General features: G+C 41.0%; 1 protein-coding gene across 26 annotated transcripts in view; it reads right to left on the bottom strand.

The window, feature by feature from the left end:
- The window catches only part of IKZF1 (IKAROS family zinc finger 1), a 133,574-nt gene that overhangs the window by 74,111 nt on the left and 36,951 nt on the right, over window positions 1–22,512 (bottom strand). For 13 of the 26 annotated variants that reach the window (XM_020806202.3, XM_073003886.2, XM_078377601.1 and 10 more), the window contains exons 4-5: window positions 8,068–8,127; window positions 27–281 (exon numbers count right to left, since the gene is read on the bottom strand). The exons of 7 other annotated variants lie outside the window; for them this stretch is intronic. In XM_020806202.3, the coding sequence (XP_020661861.3) occupies window positions 27–281; window positions 8,068–8,127 (315 nt within the window). The remainder of the gene's footprint in view (window positions 1–26; window positions 282–8,067; window positions 8,128–22,512) is intronic. 6 more of the 26 variants (XM_073003881.2, XM_073003883.2, XM_020806188.3 and 3 more) reach the window with 2 other exon arrangements.

The raw sequence follows: 22,512 nt of genomic DNA, 5'->3' as shown, positions 1-22,512 counted from the left end.
GAAAAAAAAACTCTGCTAGGCCTTACCAGTATGACTTCTCTTGTGAACCATAAGAACATTGGGACCGATGCAAATTATCCCACAGACATCACACTTTAGTTTTCCGTTAGGGAGTCGAATGCCTCCAACTCCTGACATGGCTTTGCTGCCATTGTGTGAGCCATTCATTTTTTCTCGAGAGGCATCAAGCATTCGTAAATCCTCTGCACATTCTTCCCCATTCATTTCACAGGCACGCCCATTCTCTTCATCACTTTGTGTCTCTATTTTAATATTACTGGCTGAAAGAAACAATAGAAGGATGCCACTCAGTGGTTTTAAACAATCCAAAACATTGTGGCGAATTTTTTTTAAAAAAAAAACACATAGGAAAGCATTTTCCAGCAGAATTTACAGTACACTTGAGTGTCAAATGACTATTTTACTTACATTTCTGTCCATGCAATGCAATTCTTTCAAGTGCAAGTACGCAATATTATTACAAGGATATCAATCAACCAGTTTTATGATAATAATAATAGATTAGCTACTAAAAGGATAGGAAAGATGGATGTGATTGGCAGTTCAAGAAAAAAACTAAGATACATACATACAGAAAAGGGTCTGTAACTATACTGCAGGTTAAACATCTGATGTTGTTAACTTTATCAGTGACAAAATTCAACTAAACTGCTTCCCTTCAGAACATGGCAGCATGCAAAATTTTGCCACCTTTAAGGCTTTGTTGAAGAATCTGAAAGGAGATGGGAACTATAAAATTTATCAGAGCTGCTTTGAATTTTTTTTAAAAAAACTGGGTTATTATATAGTGACTGAATATCCTTGTATTGCGGGCAATACACACATATTCAAATGTTTAAACTATGCCTGATTGGTAAGGGCAGGCATGAGAGAATATGCAGGTATTTCCCTTCTGGAAGGGCTGATGGTGAGGTTTTATAATGGTCAGGAGTATAGATTATTTGGTATTTAAGAAATTCTAGCTCATACAGAGAGCTTGCCAGGATAAGAAGTTTTGAACATGATTCCCAACTGCTGGGTAACAATGAACTTGAGCTCTGTTGCCTTGGAAGGCTGTATGTGAAATTCATTGTTTAATTATATCTGACGGTACTAGAAATGCTAAATGTAATAGAGCTTGAGAGGAAGCATGAGCCCATAATAAGCTTAAGCTTATTCACATGTGGATCTTTATAAGTTTCGTATCATTATTAGGTAAAAGTAAAGGTTCCCTCTGACATTTTTTTTTGTCCAGTCGTGTCCGACTCTAGGGGGCGGTGCTCATCCCGTTTTTCAAGCCATAGAGCCAGCGCTTGTCCGAAGACAGTTTCCGTTGTCACGTGGCCAGCATGACTAGGGAACGCCATTTTTAGTAAGTCCCAAATTAATATTAGCTGCAAAACTGTGAGGGTGGCAGGTACCTGGCAGGCTTTAAGGTTTCTTTAATGCACAGCCAGTATAGCTTCTCAGTAATGTGACAGGATTTTAAAAAGCATATGCATCCTGACCCATCACAGCTCATCTACCATGAATTGTGGCCTGCCAAGAGCTTGATACAGCCTAGCCTGTTTCAGTAGTTCAGGGCAGACAACAAAATCGTAATGTCATTGGAACCACACATAACTGAAGATTCAGCAAGAGGTGGGGTGTCAAAGGCTGTGGAGATCTGGCATAAGAGGACTGATTCCAAAATGGTGTTTTGGGGTTTTTGGTCCTTCTGTCCCTTTCTCTTTTCAGTGCACAAGCAATTGTGAAGACTTTAATTGTGCACACAGAAAAGGTGTTACAAGTCAAAAGTCATAAATGGAAATGTTTTATCTCACAAATTTGAATACACTAGAAGTAAAGCATTTTGTTACATACAATATAATAACTGCTCCTGATAGGTGATTATTATCTTTATGCACATGCATTACGGATGTGGAAATTCACAGAATGAACAGGATAAATGATTTGCAGTCAGTTACAATAACTACATCAGGCAAAACCAATCTACATGGTCAGGAGAAGCATGTGGTTCAACTCTTGTTGGGCAAATGCACTTCAGAGACGAGGCCTCATTGAACACATATTGGAATGATCTTACTTTTTGAACAAAAGAAACGATGCTAGTCCCTTTCTTTCTGACATGCTAACTAACTTTCTACGTTCAGAACCTTTTTTCTTTTTAATTATCAGAAAAAAACTTGATATTCTGTATTTGCAAGGCACAAGCTATGTCATACTGTTCTGCTGTCGGTTGTTATTCCTTCTACAACACTATTGTGGCTTCCAAACTGAAATAAAATGTTTTTTTCACATCTAATATTTTAATACAATCTATTTGCAAAAGATCTACAAGGTTTATACATAAATGTGCATGTATGCACACACAGACATGGTACAGGCACTTTTTTGTGATTACAATGTGAAGGTTAAAAATAAGAATATGATGTGGGGAGTGATGAAACGTGTGACATAAGAATGACCTTATAGCGATTACAGAACAAATTCCTCCCCTCCTGTTTAACAGTGGATAAAGTTATATCCTCTCTGTTCTTCTCGTCATGTTTGAGAGACCCCAAACACACTCTCCCTGAAATTCCACTATTCATATCGTGATAGAAAAGGAATCAAACATTTTATGGTTCATTTGTTATCCTACCTCTCTCCCTCAGGAACAAGAAGGAATTTGAGAAGGAAAAAAGCCTATAGGTTCTGTGACCCCTGATGTATATCATTTTATCAAGGCCAGAGAAACTTAAAAAACAGAAACAAAAATCAAAATTTGAAATATATGTTGAAACATGAAAGTAAATTGTATTTTTTTCTTTTTTAAATATCTGATCAGACTTTGGATGGGGTGTGGGCTCTGGCTTAGAGCATATACTCTTTTCCAACAACACAAGAGGCGACTCTACATATGGACATCACCAGATGGGCAATACCGAAATCAGATTGATTATATTCTCTGCAGCCAAAGATGGAGAAGCTGTATACAGTCAGCAAAAACAAGACCTGGAGCTGATTGTGGCTCTGAACATCAGCTTCTCATAGCAAAATTCAAGCTTAAACTGAAGAAAGTAGGAAAAATCACTGGGCTAGTCAGGTACAGTGGGGTCTTGACTTAAGAACGGCCCGAGTTAAGAACATTTTGACTTACAAACCACTCTCATAGGAAAATATTGACTTGACTTACATACAGTACATAGATTTGAGTTACAAACTGAAAAAAACCTACGTGGGAGGCAGGGAAAGTGCAAAAATTTGAACTTTCAGTTAACTGTTGGCCAGTGAAAAGGGTGCCTGTCTGCTTCCTCACTCCTCCCAGCGTTTAGAGAGTGGATTGGGAGACAGTCTTCAGACTGCCTGGTACTGTACTGCCTTGACTGTATTTTCCCTGCCTTCCCTGAACCTTTCTTGACCTAAGAAAAAAAGAAACAAAATATCCCCCTCTAGTGGTCAAAGGCGGAATAGCAGCTTCCCATTAGTTTCTATGGACGGAAAAGAGCAGATACGGATCAAATGGTTCTCAATGCATTCCTATGGGAAATGCAGATTTGACCTGCAAACTTTTGGACTTGAGAACCGCCTTCCAATACGGATTAAGTTCTCAAGTCAAGACCCCACTGTATAATCTAAACCAAAACCCTTATGAATACACAGTGGAAGTGAAGAACAGATTTAAGGAACTAGACTTGGTGGACAGAGTGCCTGAAGAACTTTGGATAGAGACTCGTAGCATTGTACAGGAGGCAACAACAAAAACCATCCCAAAGAATAGGAAATGCAAGAAAGCAAAGTGGCTGTCCAATGAGGCCTTACAAATAGCAGAGAAGAGAAGGGAAACAAAATGCAAGGGATGGTTGTTGTGGGTTTTTCGGGCTCTTTGGCCGTGTTCTGAAGGTTGTTCTTCCTGACGTTTCACCAGTCTCTGTGGCCGGCATCTTCAGAGGATTGGAGTAGGAACTCTGTGCATGCTCTGTTGCTGTTTGTTGGATAGTTGAGTATTTATGGCTCTGGGAACAGCTTTTGTCTTTTTTCAGGAGATAAGGCGATCAGGATGTTTTTGTTGTGATAAGGGGGGAGATTATCTGTCACTGTGATTGATGGGTGTCATTAGCTGGTCTTTTTTTTGTGCAGTGATCCCTGGCCTCCTGGCCCTTGTGGCTGGGTAGAGTTCATTGACCTTTTGCAGGCTGTATTTTTCAGAATTGGAAGCCAGGCCATGTGTAGTTTCAGGCCTTCTTCCTTTCTGTTGAAGTTCTGTTTATGTTTATGGATTTCAATGGCTTCCCTGTGCAGTCTAATATACAGATTGCTGGTGTTGTCCAGTACTTCACTATTTTCAAATAGAATTTCATGCCCAGCTTGTTTTAGGGCATGTTCAGCTACTGCTGATTTTTCTGGTTGTTTTAGTCTGCAGTGTCTCTCATGTTCTTTGATTCTGGTGTGAATGCTGCGTTTTGTGGTTCCAATATATATCTATGCACAACTGCAAGGTATCCGGTATACTCCTGCAGTGGTAAGGGGTCCCTTCTGTCCTTTGCTGACCGTAACATTTGTTGTATATTTGTGGTGGGCTTGAATAATGTTTGTAGGTTGTGCAAGGGAGATAGGGAAAGTTACAAAAAATTGAATTTAGACTTCCAAAGAATAGCAAGGAAAGACAAGAGGACCTTCTTAAATGAACAATGCAAAGAAATAGAGGAAAAGAATGGAAAAGGGAAAAATCAGAGATGTGTTCAGGAAAATTGGAGATATTAAAGGAACATTTTGTGCAAAGATGGACATGATAAAGGACAAAAATGCGAGGGACCTCACAGAAGCAGAAGACATCAAGAAGAGGTGGCAAGAATACACAGAGGAATTATACCAGAAAGATCTGGATGTCTTGGACAACCCAGATAGTGTGGTTGCTGACCTTGAGTCAGACATCCTGGAGAGTGAAGTCAAGTGGGCCTTAGAAAGCATGGTTAATAACAAGGCCAGTGGAGGTGATGGCATTCCAGTTGAACTATTTAAAATCTTAAAATATAACACTGTTAAGGTGCTACACTCAATATGCCAGCAAGTTTGGAAAACTCAGCAGTGGCCAGAGGACTGGAAAAGATCAGTCTACATCCCAATCCCTAAGAAAGGCAGTGCCAAAGAATGCTCCAACTACCGTACAATTGCACGCATTTCACACACTAGCAAGGTTATGCTCAAAATCCTACAAGGTAGGCTTCAGCAGTACAGTGATGCCTCGCATTACGATAGCTTCGTTTAATGACAAAATCGCATGCGATCGCAAAACGATGTTTCCTATGGGGGAATTTCGCTTTGCGATGATCGGGTTCCCTGCTTCGGGAACTGATTCTTCGCAAAACAACGATTTTCCAACAGCTGATCGGTGGTTTCAAAATGGCCACCGGGTAAATAAAATGGCTCCCCGCTGTGTTTAGGGATGGATTCCTTGCAAGACAGGAAGCGAAAATGGCCGCCGTATGGAGGATCTTCGCTGGACGGTGAGTTTTAAGCCCATCGGAAAGCATTAAACAGGTTTTAATGTGTTTCCATGGGCTTTTTAATTTTGCTTTACGATGTTTTCATTCTACAGTGATTTCACTGGAACGAATTAACATCATAATGCAAGGCACCACTGTATGTGGACTGAGAACTCCCAGAAGTACAAGATGGATTTCAAAGGGGCAGAGGAATTCGAGACCAAATTGCTAACATGCGCTGGATTATGGAGAAAGCCAGAGAGTTCAAAAAAAAACATCTACTTCTGCTTCATTGACTATGCAAAAAGCCTTTGACTGTGTGGACCACATCAAACGATGTCAAGTTCTTAAAGATATGGGAGTGCCTCACCACCTCATCTATCTACTGAGAAACCTATATGTGGGACAGGAAGCAACAGTTAGAACTGGATATGGAACAACTGATTGGTTCAAAATTGGGAAAGGTGTACAACAAGGCTGTATACTGTCCCCTGGGTTATTTAATTTATATGCAGAATACATCATGCGAAAAGCCAGACTGGAGGAATCCCAAACCGGAATTAAGATTGCCGGAAGAAATATCAACAACTTCAGATATGCAGATGATACCACTCTGAGGGCAGAAAGTGAGGACTTAAAGAACCTCTTAATGAGGGTGAAAGAGGAGAGCGCAAAAAATGGTCTGAAGCTCAACATCAAAAAAACTAAGATCATGGCCACTGGTCCCATCACCTCCTGGCAAATAGAAGGGGAAGATATGGAGGCAGTGATTGATTTTACTTTCTTGGGCTCCATGATCACTGTAGATGGTGCCAGCAGCCACAAAATTAAAAGACATCTGCTTCTTGGGAGGAAAGTGATGACAAACCTCGACAGCATCTTAAAAAGCAGAGACATCACCTTGCCAACAAAAGTCCGAATAGTCAAAGCTATGGTTTTTCCTGTAGTGATGTATGGAAGTGAGATCTGGACCATAAAGAAAGCGGACCACCAAAGAATTGATGCTTTTGAATTGTGGTGCTGGAGGAGATTCTTGAGAGTCCCCTAGATTGCAATGAGAGCAAACCTATCCATTTTGAGTGTTCACTGGAAGGACAGATCCTGAAGCGGAGGCTCCAATACTTTGGCCATCTCATGAGAAGAGAAGACTTCCTGGAAAAAGACCCTGATGTTAGGAAAGTGTGAGGGCAAGAGGAGAAGGGGACGACAGAGGATGAGATGGTTGGACAGTGTCATTGAAGCTACCAACATGAATTTGACCCAAATCTGGGAGGCAGTGGAGGACAGGGGGACCTGGTGTGCTCTGGTCCATGGGGTCACGAAGAGTCAGACATGACTAAAGGACTAAACAACAAGTGAAATCAATTGTACGGGTAAATCACAACAATCTAAACTTCAGTCTACCACATCCATTTGGAAGGGAACAAAAATATTTGCTCATTGCTCTAATTTGCCATCTTCTTTAATTTCCAGATGAAGACTAGGATGTAGGGGAGAATAAACACCATTCAATGCTATAAAACTTTCTTTTGAAGAAGCATGTACAGAACTGCTCTTTACTGATCCTAGATTAATCCAACTCTGTAGTAAATTTTAAAATAGCATCACTCTGATTTGGGAAAAAGGCACTTTTTTTAAAAAAGGACAACAGCTACCATCTACATAACCACACTAATCCGTGCTTAATCTTAGTGGGGAACTAATTCCTTCGCATACGCATACGCACTGATCACACACACACACATTCAGGTTCAAATTTACTGAAGCAGTATGGGAAGCCACTACTGCTGTTTAAGAAGTAGTTTGAATGCATTGAATGCATTTATTTAATTTCATTTATTAAATGTAATTGCCTTTCTTCCTTCAAACTGAAAATGGGAGACAAAAATCTCCAAGTAGCTGATCAGATACAGACCTGCTTAGTTTAAACACAGTTGCCTTGGGAATGGGTTAAGCTAGTTAAAAAGAAAAGTGGAGAAGAGTCTCAACTATGCACAAGCATCTGGGAACACTGCATGTCATAGCTGAACCAATTTTCTTCTTAATTGTTTATTCTAAAATCAAAATAAGAAATTAAAAAAATCAACAACCTGTCAACCAAGCAACCAAAAAATGTTCTTTGATTGCATTAAGCTAAGAAACCTAGATGAAGACACTTAGGCCACAATCCAGTCACAGCTAAGCATTTCCATATTGGACTGGAAGAAAATGAAACATTTCTTACATTCATCCCCGTGGGAAGTAAAAGTACTTAATCATAATTGTGCATGGTTCTGTGAATTCATGTTGCTAACTATCTATAGGCATTGATTGTTCATAATTGATGGTTTCGTTGTATGAGAATATTTCCAGACACTCATGAGCCAACACTACTAGACAAGAGAGTTTTCTGTTGGACAGATGTACCCACATGTGACACTAAACATATATGCAAGTTGCCAAAAGAACAATAGGAGGTGAAATAAATACAAGCCCATTCAAGTACAACAAGTACAAGAAAACACAAACAAATAAAAACACATGAGTGACAGGAATCAGAAGTACATACAAGATGGACAAGCTTGGTCATATACCAGTGACACATGTACCATATACTTACGAGAAAATGATTTGGGGATTATGGCGTGAAAATCCCTAAAGCCTTCAGCCCCATATGCAGCTGTAATAAAGAAGGCAAACAGGACAATAGGTTGTAAGGTGTCCAGCAGCACAAGTCAACAAACAGTAAAAGACACTGTTTCAATGAAAGACACAAGTGCCCTACACAGAGAGATGAAATACAGAAGAAAATGTACAGTAGACAAGCAAGCCCTTTGTATCAAAGCAATCCTTGGTGCATGCAGACTCTGTACAAGAACACAATTTCAGGTTTCAGTAAGAATGCAGGCAAGGAATCTCATGGGGCTTGAATTCCTTGTCTAGGTCTCTCTCCAGGCAGCCTCTATATTTCACAATGAGGAATTTAACAAGAATTCTTTCCTTCCCAATTGTTTTTGGTTTTAATGTGGGAAATCTTTTCACCAGAGTTTGAAAACTCTACTTGAGAGTGTTTAATTTAAAAACAAAGAACAACAAAACTCTTTTGGGGGTCACATGACAATAATGGTATAGGTATGTTGTTTTAAAGGACAGAAATGTGCTTTTAGCATGCACACTCGCCTGCTATGAGGTGAAGAGACCTGACCCTGTAGCACCAGCCTGCCAGCCCTCCAACCTCCAGCCACTCATTCTGCATGAATATCAGGTGAAAGCTGCATTGAAGGCCGTGAATCCTAACAAAGCCACAAGTCCAGATGGAGTGCTGGAGAAAGTGATAAAAACCTGCTCTGACCAACTAACAAGGGTCCTAACAAGGATTTTCAACATCTCCCTGCAAACAGCCAGTGTACTACCATGTTTGAAAATAGCCACCATCATCCCGGTTCCAAAGAAAATGGCCATAAATGGCCTGAACGATTATAGACTCATCACATTGACATCTGTAGTGATGAAGTGCTTTGAGAAACTGGTTCTCCAACACCTCAGGTCATGCCTTCCATCAAATTTTGACGAATACCAATTCGCCTACAGAGGAAACAGGTCAGCAGGCGATGCCATAGCGATGGTCCTACACACGGCATTGAGACACCTGGAGACACCTAGGAACTATGTCAGGATGCTTTGCATAGACTACAGCTCGGCCTTCAACACCATTCTGCCAGGCATCCTCTTTGAGTAGCTGACTGATTTAAATTTTCCTTCCCTCAACTGAGACTGGATTAGAGGCTTCCTGACAGACTGCCCACAAACAATAAGGGCTGGGTCCTTTACATCCTTCTCCCTGAAGCTCAGCCCAGGCTCCCCTCAGGGCTGTGTGCTTAGTCCCTACCTGTACTCGCTGTACATATATGACTGCCTACCTTCAGACCCATCTAGCATGATAATAAAGTTTGCAGACAATACCACTGTGCTGGGTCTTATCACAGGTGGGGATGAAACAGTGTACAAGAGAGAAATCCTGAAGCTAGCTACATGGTGCTTAGAAAACAATCGGCACCTAAATACCAGCAAGACTAAGGAGATAGTGTTGGACTTCTGGAAACAGAGATAGGAACCACCACCCCTCTATATCAAGGGGGGGCAGTGTGGAGAGGGTTTCCTTCTTCAAATTTCTGGGAGTGCACCTCAACCAGGATCTCACCTGGAAAAGTAACACGTTCCAGGTGGTCAGGAAGGTCCAACAGACTCCATTTCCTAAGAGTCTTATGGAAAAGTCTTATGGGCTGTCAGACTTCTAAATGTCACATAATACCATGACTAGACTTAATATAACAGACTTACAGTGCCAGTGTAACATGCAATATGTACATACCGGTGGAATAATATATACATGCATATTTGTGTGTGTGTGTGTGTGTGTGTGTGTGTGTGTGTGTGTGTGTGTGTGTGTGTGTGTGTGTGTGTGTGTGTGTGTGTGTGTGTGTGTGTGTGTGTGTAAAAGTGATTTGTTTATAAGGTTGGAGATGTATTCTGTGTCTGAATGTATTCTGTGTTTTGTGCTTTGTGTGGTTGTACCAGTGGAGGCTCATTCAATTTGACTGCACACATGTTGTGCATTGACAATAAAGGTTATTATTAAACCCATTTAAACATGCATAACTAGCACTCAGCACTTACAGCCAGTGCAGGAGCAATACAGTACATAGAATGCATTTATTTATTTATCCCACCTTTCTCCTTAAAAAGGACCCAAGGAGGCATATCTACCATACAAACGTAGATCACTTTAATTGCAGTTTAACTGGGATTTCCCACCTGTTACAAAGAGTAGTTTCATAGTGGTACAAAGAATTATCCGCCTGATGCTTTATTCTCCACAGTTGCCAGGAAATATCAAGAGAGGGGAAAAAGACTATTTAAGTTTGTGATGCAGATATGCAGATAAGTTTCCAGACTAGAGACTCTGTGTATGCAAGGAGCTTGTTTTAAAGGATAACAACAAAATTCTGGTTAATCTTCCTACCATTTCCCCCCCTACAAGTTAAAGAACCAAACAGCTTTCTCATTTTAATTCCTCTTCTGCCTTGGGAGTTAGACTTCCAAGTAAATGATTTCTGCAAAGCCGTCTCCCATAGATAAGTTATCTCCTGCTGAACAACCAGGGAAACGTGCCCCACCCACTGCCAGAACTTGGTGGTTCCTTTCTCAGTACATGTTTGGAAACCTTAACCACACAAGACAAACTACCTGGAAGATAGAAAAGGGCCTTTTACTTGATTGGGCTGGAAGAGCTGAAATTATAATCACAGTCTTCCAACACCTAAATTCTGGTGTTAATGACAAATTCAGAGTAAGCAGTTAATATTATGCGAAAACAATGTAGACAAACAGCAGGAACACAATCCATTTAGATTTTCTCCTCCACAAAATGGATTAGAGTTGTACAGGAGCAATTTTAGTCTTCCGTGTAGCTTATTTCAATGGCGCTAGATATAAGAAATCCTGTTGGCTTGCACCCTGGGCTTGGCATGAAATTCTTCAGCAGTTCACACTATGGTAAATATGTGCGTGTGTGCACAGACATGCATGCATATTTCCTGCACCCCACACTCAGAGATGACTGGCTTATGGGACTGACCAGTTTAAGTTTGTCATATTGACATCATCTTTCCATTGGCATCGTTTAATCAAAATAAGATGACAAAACAAAGAGATTCATAAGGAGGTACTCGAATAAGACCCCCAAAACATATATTTTTTTTAAAAAAAAGCAATCATTTCAAGAAGCTTAAACATCTACTAAGACTTATGTACATTCAGTGAACCCAAATTTGCAATATAGAATGTATTCAATTGACCCTACTGCAATTGGCTTATGACATCCTACCTATGGGATGAGACCATGTATCCCTGTCTCAATGAATAGATACATCAGTGGATCCAGATGACCATCATGTGGCAATCCCATCCCTGCATCCTTCTTAGTCCCATCATCTCCACTCAGCTCAAGAAAGGAGTGTAGCGGAAGTTGCTATCCCTATATTGCAGTCCTTTGGATCACATCCTTATGTGAGAAGAAAGCTGAGGTAGCTGTGGTGGTGGTGAATCTGTTTTCATGATGCTCTCTGCACAATTCCATCCTACAGATAACTAATGTGTGGCCTACCTTGCTCTTTTGCGTTACTTCATTTTATACTTCCTTCCCACTTGTTGTAGAAATCATGCAGGCAGCAGCTGACTACTAATAAAACATATGAATTCTGAATATTTGTTTTAGTAAATCTAAATTTGTGTGGAAAGATATTTCTAGAGTGAGCAATGAAACTCTGGGAGCTAAAAAAAGTTGTTCTGAGGTGAAAGGTGAAGAACCCTTAAGTTCTCCAGGGAACTGGAACGATATAGCTGAGGCAGCACATTGCAGCTTCCCCCTGTCTGGTTTGACAGGAAACCTCCATCGACTGTTCCTCTCCGGTTCCATCCACAGACACAACAGTTCTGGGCATGTGACTGCTTTCTCCAATTCCCCACATTTCCCTCCTTTTCCTAATCTTTCCTACCAGCATGAATACAAGAACTTAAAAAACTGCAGCAGGTATATTGTTTGCAAAATGGACTTCTATACTAGCAAAAAAAAGAGAAAGACACTATATCTCCTCTTCCCAGAATGTTCTTCAGCTGTTTTCTGCAGATGAAAACAAAAAGCAGCAGAATGTTCTCATGGATAAGCACTCCAGTTTCCAGGAGAAATAACATGCTGGGTGTTTCCTCACATGTCTCCTGGTTAAGACAGCCCTAGCTCTTTCAAATAGCATCTAAAGAGCTGCCTTGGAGGGTCTCTTCATGGGTAGAACTGTCCAGTGGAAATAGTAATGTCCAAGCACCTTAGGCTTTGACTTGCTCTACAGGTTACTGGAAATGTTCTACAGAGAGGAGGATGAACTTTGGGCTGAGATGGGCGGATCAACTCAACGCACTTTCAGCTGTCTGCTCCTATCTACTGACTTAAGCACTGGGAAAGGCAGGGGAAATGATATGGAGCTATCCGAGCTGAAAACAACCAAGCACACTGACTTAGAGATACTAGACATGGGAATCTCTCAAGTCTTCTGGCAAGGCCTGAGAATTAAAGGCTAGGCTTCATTTTCCTGCTTCCCTAGTTGCTGAAGTTCCTACTCATGCCCAGTAAGCTTTTGCAGTAGATTATGCTCTTTCTTTATGCAGCATTTTACTCAGTAGCAGCCGCTGCCAGAGATGTTGGAAGCCAACTTATCTCTCACTTTGCTGCTCATAATGTAACTGAGTTTCCACATCCTCCTCATGCAGTTGAAAAAAAAAATTATGTGGTGAGGAGGAAGCTGCAAATAATGAAATATAGGGATGCAGGAAAAAGAGGAAGCAGCAGGCAGCCGAAAGCCCAACTGAAAAGTAAAGAGTTATGGAGAAGTGACAGAAAGGGAAGCTCAGGCCAGGAATTGTACTTAGTGTCTTAGCTGAGAAGGAAAACAACCACCAAGCCAGCAGAAAAATCATGCCTCCTCTGCTTTGAATCAAGACTTCCATGTTACAATGTACTTTAACTACAAGGTCCTGTACAAAAGTTCTGGATATCAGTACAATCCTTCCCTACCCCTCTTATATCTTAGCATTATGTTTTTCAACCCTAGGAACATGTCCCATTTTCTTAGATACTGCCATGCTTAGGTTGCCTTCTCAGGAGAAAGGCAGCCTATCAAACAAACAAACAAGCAAGCAAACAAGCAAACAAACTTCTGAACCACTGTTTCTCTAAATTTCTAAAGCATAACCTCCAGTCATACATGTTCCTTCACAGTCATGTCAAGTCCACATGCTTGGAAACAACCTCATACTCTCACGGAATCATGAGGGATGATTAGAAATGGAGGATAAGCTGTCTTTCAGAGAAATCTCTCTGTCACCACCCGTCAGGAAGCTCTGATAATCATCCGAGGAACCCATGTTTCCCACACATCCAGTATGAAAAATCATTGCAAAATGAGATGGTGGTAGCTAGCTGGTATAATGAGCTGCTCTAAAGAGAAAACTGAACGGACAACAGCAATTGCTCAACAAGAAAGGAGAGCAAGAATGGGAAAAGGTAAATAAGGAAGGCAATGCTACTCTTTAAATTTTCCATTCAGATTAGGCAATGGGGTCCTTTTGCCACAGATGACTATGCACAAGGGCACTTTGACTGCCTGTTACACACAAATGAACAGAAAGGTTATGAAAAACCTCAGTGAACTCATGCATCCAGGATGATACATCTAAAGCTCACCATCTCAGGAACATTGTAAGTGCTGCCTCAGTTAGGTGGTTGAAAAGTGTAACATGTGAATGTGCACAGGGACCTGTTGAAGGTTAATTGGACACTCTGCACTAGTGCTAGCAGTGGATGGAAGTCGATTGTGGAGAAGATGGATCCCACGAGACATTATGCATTGTGTTCAATCAAAGTAAAATCTGCATTTAGTAGGAGGGGGTCTTTTGCTAAGCAATTCCTATGACCCACTTTAAAATAGTGGAAAAGGAAGAACAAATATTTTAGGCCTGACCCAAGAGCTTGTTGTAAGGAATCTCTGAATAAGCCTCACTGTCTACCAACCTCAATAAGATGTTTTATGTGCTTTGTTCAACAACAGACACAAAAGGACTAGGCAGCAACTTGTACAAATTTAATAAATCTGAACCATCTCTTTATGACTCCCTGTCATTTGGTACAGTTGAGCTCCAAATCCATTTTGTGGATAACTCAAAGAAGGGGCTGAATAACTGGCTAAGGGTCAAACTAGACAATATGCCTAGAACACATCTAGATGCAGTCCTCCTTCAAGCTATGAAATATGTCTCTTTATCTTAGGCTGAAACCACACGCTCCAGGACAGCCAGATTGAAGCCACAATGACTCCTGAAGTGGCACATGATGCCAATCCCTACTACAGTTCAAAATGATGCTCAGTCCTATATGTTTCTGCTCCAGTACTTACAGATACACTAGTTACAGGCCAGTTGTCTGCTGGCCCCCTTCCCACCTTCCCACAGTCCTCCCTTGACTTTGATTCCCCCCACCCTTTATGCCTCTGTTCACACATGTGGATGTACAATTTCTTTTCTTTAACCTGCAATTAAAATTGCATATCTGAAGATGTGCATAAACATTCTTTTTTGAAAATAAAACAACGGGGAAGGCAGGAGCAGGGCATGACATTCACATAATGTGAGGTGACATTATATTCAGCTCCTGAAATGCCCATAGTGACAGTGTGATCTGATAGTGACATCAGATTCAAACAAAGAAAAAAATGCTGCAACTCGGGCACGTGTCACAAGCAGGGTCATGCCTGTTTGCACCTAACCCAAAGCAAATATATTTTCTATGCTTTAATTCAAAAGGGCAGTTCTAGCCTTAGTTGCCCCTTAACTCCATGATTTACTTAGATCCATACCTAGGAAAAGAGGGAACTCTTTTTTTTACCACAAACTACTTTGCTTTACAACCTGCTCATACAAGTATGCCTCCCACTTACTGCCCTGCAGAAAAGTGAACCAGCCACTTATAGATTAACTATAGCAAAGTGGATGTTCATGTTCCACAGTACTTTTCACGCAAGACGATTCACACTGTCAACTGTGAACCATGCAGAGGCATTGAGGTGAAAGCAGAAATGTACGTACGAATACTGGTGAGGCCCCTTCCTGCACATAGGGCCTCAACAGTTTGGTTTGTAGGCAGGCAACTTCACAATGGCAAGAGTTCAGAGAGCGCCTACTCAAAAGAGCTTTTCACTGACACCTACCCAGGTAGTTTATGTGTTCATGTTACCCTACTAGGAGATATTATAAGACACGGGAGCATCTGGTTCAGGCTCCATACACATTTCCTCAGTTGGCCTGCAGCTGCCCCACCACTCCCAGCTGCATCCCCTAAAATAACCAATACCAACAGCTTTCTTCCTCTGAAAGATTTCACCGTATTTTGGACATTGCTCTGATGCAGACATCTAGAAAAGCCTGACTAATTCATTTTTTTAAAAAGGCCATGACCAAGGCATAAATGTTTTTTTTTCTTCCCTTCTTTTTCAGTACTTAAGGAGTAAACAAAAGCTACCATGCTGCCTTATACCAGTGAAACTACTGCTCCATTGAGTTTGGTCAGCTCTCCCCTAAACAGCAGGTAGTAATAAGCCCACAAATCAAGGTTTGGTCAAGTATCTTAAGTAGGGCTTGACTGCATTTGCCCCTCCTCAGCTGTTGTTCCTCTTGGCTATTCATATATTGTCTTGCATAACTCAGAAAAATTACTCCTGGAATCCTGTAGCCGACATGACCACTTGCCAAAAATTAAAATTTCCAAGTTCTGCTCTCATGGCTTTTAATCCCTTTTATCTGGAAACGGCCTACCTTCTTCATCTACAGATGCCGATGTGTGATATGAAGATCCATTTAGCTTTCATGGCCATTAAAATCCTCTTTCTCTGTATCCTCCACATGTGATTCCTCCCCTCCCCAGCCTTTGGGTGAACAGGACCCATGAATCATAAGTGCATGAACTGGCCCATAACACACAGGGGTAAATAACAGCATAGATGACCTTTTGCTTGATGTAACTTTTTCTATATTAGTGAGTGATGCTCCAGAAAAACAAGATGTAGGGGGAAGAATTTTTTCTCACTAGTGATCTCATCAAACAAATGTACAGGGTCTCTACAGCACCACAGTTGGTATTGTGGCAAACCTCTGAACACCTTCTGCAACTGCTGCTGATGTATATGTGTGTTATTTGCTAGAGCTCTCTCCAAATCTATCTGCCAATCTCTCCCATCCAGCACCTCAACATGAAAAACATAACCCAAGCAAAGCCACAGCCCAAAATGAGTGGATCACTCTGTTCTCAGGAAATGCGTAAGTTTCTGAAAATGTTAGAAAAAGGGAGGAAGAATAAATTTCACATAGCGAAAACCGCATTTATACAGGAAGAGTTGGTTTCTTAGGAGTTCAGGGCTCACGTCGTATGAATCTATTTGTTCTGTTAGAACCTTTTCTATTGTCCATCTGGCTCTGTGCTCTGGACCACACTGGGGCTTTGACAATATCCATTGGTTTGTGGGAGACTGATGACTAGGCATTCTGTGACACTCTATAGATTCCTCAGAAAGTTACATTTAATACAGCACTTTGACTACAATAATGTTTTTCCCCCTTGAATCATGACTTCCAGAATTCATGCCTACACAGTCAGGCTAGTAAAGCCTGTGATTGTGTGATGATGGCCAATCACAAAACAAAGAAAGCTACTTCGCAAGCTAAGGGTGGTGAGAAAAGCTTGCACTGTGACAGATATCTATCATCCTTTCCTATTAAAAAACAAAAACAAAATACACCATTGTGCCTACCGGCCCCTGATCAGCTGTTTTTCCTCGAAAAAGCCGATCCATTTTTATATTCATCCCCATCTCTAGTTTGGATTTAAAAAGAAGAACTCATCTGCAGGTGTTTCTATGTAAAATGATCCATCTTCCCCATTTAAGAGCTGTCACACACCTTTCTGGCCCAATGGTAGGACGTGCATTCTTTTGGGCACACTAGTTATTTTGCTGGGAGATAGCAGTCTCCAGCAGCCTTCCAGCTGTCATTGTGGCTGCAAGGAGAGAGTGAAAGAGAAAGGAGAGGGGAAGAGAGAGGGAAAGGATGCAGAGAGGGGGAAAGCAGAAAACAGAACAGCAGCGACAGAGCCAGTGATGGAAAGAAAAATCAGTTCCTCCGAGCCTCCACAGATGATCAGGGAAGCACTTAATTGACAGCTGATCAGACTACAAGTTGTCATTTACGTTTGCTGGTTGGACGGGAGGAGCATGCCAAATGGTACATCACCCCTTCCCCCAACCTCAATAGTCTCTTTGTAGCTCAATCCACCCCACACTCAAAAGGGCCAGTCTGGACAAGCCCACAGTATAATTAAGCACTTGAAGGTTTTCTTAATAAGAGGAGAACTGATGGCAAAATTTCTGCCTACCAGGCATAGAGGCAGAAAAAACAGGACTAGAAAAAAAAAACATTTGCAACCCTTTTGTTCACTATCATGATAATATGGCCAGCACTGCGCTGTTGCTTTAAGTATGACTAACATACATAAAGTGCTTTGAAGAAGCAGGGAGGCCATCATATATGGAAAGAAAAGGATAGCAATATAATAAGGAATTATCTAAAGCTGCTACACATTTTCTCAATCTCAATTCATTTTCATGGGCTTCATTTTGTTCTCTCTGCTATGGTAGGAGAAGCTGGCAGCCTTGAAGAGGAAAAAGATCCACAGTCTTGAATTTTCTACCTCATGCCCTAGAACTTAAGGTCGTCTTCTTTCAGGGCAAGGTGCTGCTTAGACCAGAGCAAAACTGATGTGATTACTTGGGTGGAAGCATTGTTGCAAGAATGTACAGATGCAGTGTGGTGGTTCTGCTAGGAGAAAGCAAGGCTGCAGTTTCTTATGGCAAAAGTAACATCTGTTTTGGGTTTGGTGGGAAGATCAGATTGGGAAATGGCAGCGGAAAAAGGGTTAAGAAAGGTCCTGCTCAAAATCTACCACCTCTGGATTACATGGGATTTTTTTTAAAATGCAGGAGATTCAAAGTATCCCATCCCACACACACCCAGTTCAGAAGAAGCCTGTACCTACTAAAACTCCCTGTAGCATACAGGTGTCTTCTGGCTGTAGTCTTAGCAGTACTACAGTGGTGCCTTGCTTAACGAGCGCTGCTGGGTAAAGAAAATGGCCACCTGCATTGTTCTTGCGCCCTTTCCTCGCTTACCGGGCAGCGAAAATGGTGGCCGTATGGAGGATTTTCACAGAACGGTGAGTTTTTTGCCCATAGGAACGCATTAAATGTGTTTTAATGTGTTCCTATGGGCTTTTTTGCCCTGCATAGCGACGAATCCACATAGTGACGATTTTTTCGGAATGAATTATTGTCGCTATGCGGGGCACCACTGTATCTTTAGTATCATTTTGTAAAGGTTTTCTTCTTTCAAATGTCTCTCTTGTCCACACCGTCAGAAACACACTGCCACCCAAAGCTTCTTTGTTTGTTTCAAGATTCACTGCCATGTAAACCTTGCTTTCATACAGGAAGTTCATGTCCATACAAAATAGAGGTGTTGCAAACACAGGATGCTTTTAAATGATGAAAATTTTCTCTTCAATAAATTGCAACAGAAGTTGACAAGTTTGTAAAGGGCTTTACTACCCTCCCAAGTCTCCTTAAAGATGCTAGGATTATACAATGTGTTATTCTTCAGAGGATCCTGCCAAGATAAAACTAGGCTCTACATGTTAACGGCCCTGTATACCCAGCTGCTGAGCCAGAGATCCCACCAGATAATTATAACTCCTCAACTAAAGAGGGACTTATCAGAACGGGAGAGATGTGCTTCTAAGATAAAGATGACTTCCTCCCACCGCAGATAAGATCAGCAGGCTCACTATCCGAACTGAAGAAAAGCCGCACAACTAAGCATATGTTCCCGTCCTCAATTTTGCCAAAGCCCTCTTCTACTCTCTCCCTACCACATATGGCTAAAATGTGTCTTTCTTTCCACATGATGAATGATAATAGTCGGCAAACCTCTTCATAGCCTGCAGTGCTACTCTGGCTACTCTGTTCTGTGTACATAACGAATATTAGGGTGGGGATTTGTTTTCAAAATATCACCCTGTTTTGCAATACCAAATATGTAAGGCTGAAATTCAAGCACACATATGTAGAAGCTGGATTAAAACTCTGTCCCAATAATTTTTAAACTTTTGTGGGTCAGAGACCCCCTTGAGAATCTGGCAATGAATCTCTTTCTTTTGATCATAAGGGCAAGTTATATTTTCTTTCATTCACATCTATAGGAACTTTTTAAAGGTGTCCTAATATGCAAATGATAACAAATATATACTGCCTGACCATGTTCAGTATCATTCCATGCCAACCTACACCTTGGACAGACTGTAATAATACATTAATAACATAAAAGCAGAAAAGATTCCCCCTCCCCCATGTGAGTTTGCAAAGTAACAGGAAGGAAACCAAAGGAAAAATCTCCTTTATTGCATTCTGTTCATTTATCCTCTTGTAGCCTATTCGCTGACCTCCTAGCATTTCATGAACTGCAGGTTCAACATCCCTGCTCTACTCACTTTCCTGTTGCTAAGCTCAGTAACTAAAGATATCTTTCCTACTACATTTTTTCCTCCAGGCCTCAAGTTCTTCAAAGCTCCATACCTAAGCAATCAGACTTGCAAATTTAGCCACTATTTACTTCCTAATGCCCAGTCACACACACACACACACACACACACACACACAGAGAGAGAGAGAGAGAGAGAGAGAGAGAGAGAGAGAGAGAGAGAGAGAGAGAGAGAGAGAGAACACGGAGGAAAGTTTGTGCTAGGATGAATTTTATTTATTTTATTTATTTTATTCATTCGATTTATACCCCCCCCCCCCCCAGACAGCGTCTGCTCGGGGCAGCTTACAAAATAAAGTGATGTCTTTTAACTTCTTAATGAAACTCTTGTTCTTGTGATACAATATGTTTTGCCATCTAGTTTGAGTCTGAGTGGGAATTCTTGAGTACAGTATTGCAACATGGTCTGCCTTAGATTAGACATGTACAGGCTTACTAAAGAGCCAACATACTAAAGAATTACTTGTCACCAACTAGTGAGAATTTGAGAAACCATTCTCATTTGTCTCCTAAATGCAACAAGGCCTATCTACAGCTGAATTGCATATGCTCACTTTCTTTTGCTCCTCTCAACAGCCTCCCCAATTTTTCCTCAATGTTCACATCTTAATTGTAATGCCTCTGGGGCAGACAGTGCATATGCTGCAATGTGCTGTGCGCATCAAGGGTGCAATATACTGTATATAATAATAAACTTGTGGAATAAATTCTGATATTCAAATTTAGTGAGTTTCATCATTTATGAGGTACTTGGTACTTCAAACTGGCCTGCAGCTTTGTCATTTTGCACCAACACAAATATTCTAATAAGCTTCTCATTACCAAGGCTTTGACTCCCGTCCCTGTTTTTTTATTTTATCATTCAAAGAACACTCCAAGCTGTAAAACAGATTAGCATGTTCATAAAAAAAAAGACACATGGTATAGCTCACTTTGGGATGGGCTAGTACAGAACAAGAATGCAAAATCAAAAGAGCTAAGGTAGACCCTCCTGGAAAATTCCCACCCCAAAGGCAACTAACTGATGAGACAGAAAACAAGGCTACACTACTATTCTTGGCATGCCCCCATTTCCAGACAGGGACTTTCTGATGCGTGAAAGCATCTATTTCAAAAGATCCCTCTCATCCTCATTTTGATGTGGTACAGTATTGGTGGGCTCTGTTGTATTTCAAAAAGCAAACACATTACAGGTTAGCCATTAGAAAGCAGCTCCCTAGTTCTATCAGCTGGTAAACAGTTCAGAGCAGTTAATACTTTCACTGAGTCTGAAGCTACTAGAGCAACAACATCCTGTCACCAAAAAGTGGATTGACTGTTTTTCTTAACCTGGGGTGGAGCACTTCCTCTTTCTTCTTCTTCTTCTTCTTCTTCTTCTTCTTCTTCTTCTTCTTCTTCTTCTTCTTCTTCTTCTTCTTCTTCTTCTTCTTCTTCTTCTTCTTCTTCTTTAAGCAGCTTTGCCTTCTGTTCCGCTGCTTTACAGAGAATTTTTCTTTATGCTTCTCCTTATGCACAAGGCAGCCCTACTTTAAGGGTCTTCTCTCATCTAAAAGTGTTGAACTGTACTTCAGAAAATGATAGAGAACCAAATTGCACTACAAATGTTAGATTTGCCTCGAAGGAGACAGCGTGATCCATGTAGCTCACCATGCTACTTTTTTAAAAATGGAGGTTCCACTTAGCTCTCATGACATCCTATGACACACACATGTAAGCAGGCCCCATATTTGGTGCTCTAGAAAAACAAGGAGCAAAAAGAAGTGCCCCTTCAGAAGCAGGACCCATATCCCTAAATTCTTTTTATTTTGAAGATATTTGGGTATCATCCAGTCAAAGTCAAGCACCAATGTCAAATGCCTTTTACATCCTGTTGATTTCAGTGGGAGAACTAATATAGCACTTAGTTCTCTCCCTGATAGAATCAGTTGGACCTATTTATTTATTTAAAAATATTTTACCCCACCTTTCTCCTTAAGGTGGCCTATATAATTAAAATGACAATATTTAAAAGCTAAAAACAGTAAGTATACAAAGATTTTAAAAGAATTAAACAAATATAAAATTTCAAATAGTAAGCAAAATCAGCACTGAAACTCATTTTAAAAGCAATAAAGCACAACAACCCATTTAAAAATACTCTGTCAAACAGGGAAAGCCTGTCTGAAGAGAAAGGCCTTTGCCTGCTTCTGGATGAACAGCAAAGATTGGACCAGCCTGGCCTCCTGTGGGAGGGATTTCCAGAGTCTGGAAGCAGGGACAGAAAAGCCTCTCTCCCTGTCTCCATCAAAAGCACCTGTGATGGTGGTGGGACCAAGAGAAAGGCATTCCCGGATTATGAGCAGGCACATAATTGGAGACACAATCCTTGAAATAGCTTAAAACCATGCTATTTAGGGCTTTTTAGGTTAAAAACAGCACATTGTAGTGTGCCTCAAACCAGAGCAACAGCCAGTGGAATTGCTATAACGGGGGAGTTATGTGATCACTGAGACCAGCCCCAATTTGAATGCAGCATTTTGGACTCACTGTTGTTTCCGAACACTTTCTAAACGCAGCCCCACATAAAGCATGTTATAGTTAGTAATCCAGCCAGGATGTAACTAAGAATCCTAAACCTTGGTCCCATCACTCTGTTATGTTTTTGTTTTTTAAATTAACTCCTGCAAATCAGAATATCCTAAATCAGTGGTTCTTAACCTTGGGTTACTCGGGTGTTTTTGGACTGCAATTCCCGGAAGCCTTCACCACCAGCTGTGTTAGCTGGGGTTTCTGGGAGTTGCAGTTCAAAAACACCCGAGTAACCCAAGGTTAAGAACCA

The sequence above is a fragment of the Pogona vitticeps genome, chromosome 6 (assembly GCF_051106095.1).
Source record: "Pogona vitticeps strain Pit_001003342236 chromosome 6, PviZW2.1, whole genome shotgun sequence".
Classification (NCBI taxonomy): Eukaryota; Metazoa; Chordata; class Lepidosauria; order Squamata; family Agamidae; genus Pogona; species Pogona vitticeps.
Note: the sequence above shows the minus strand (reverse complement) of the source record. Positions and strands in the feature narration are given on the sequence as shown.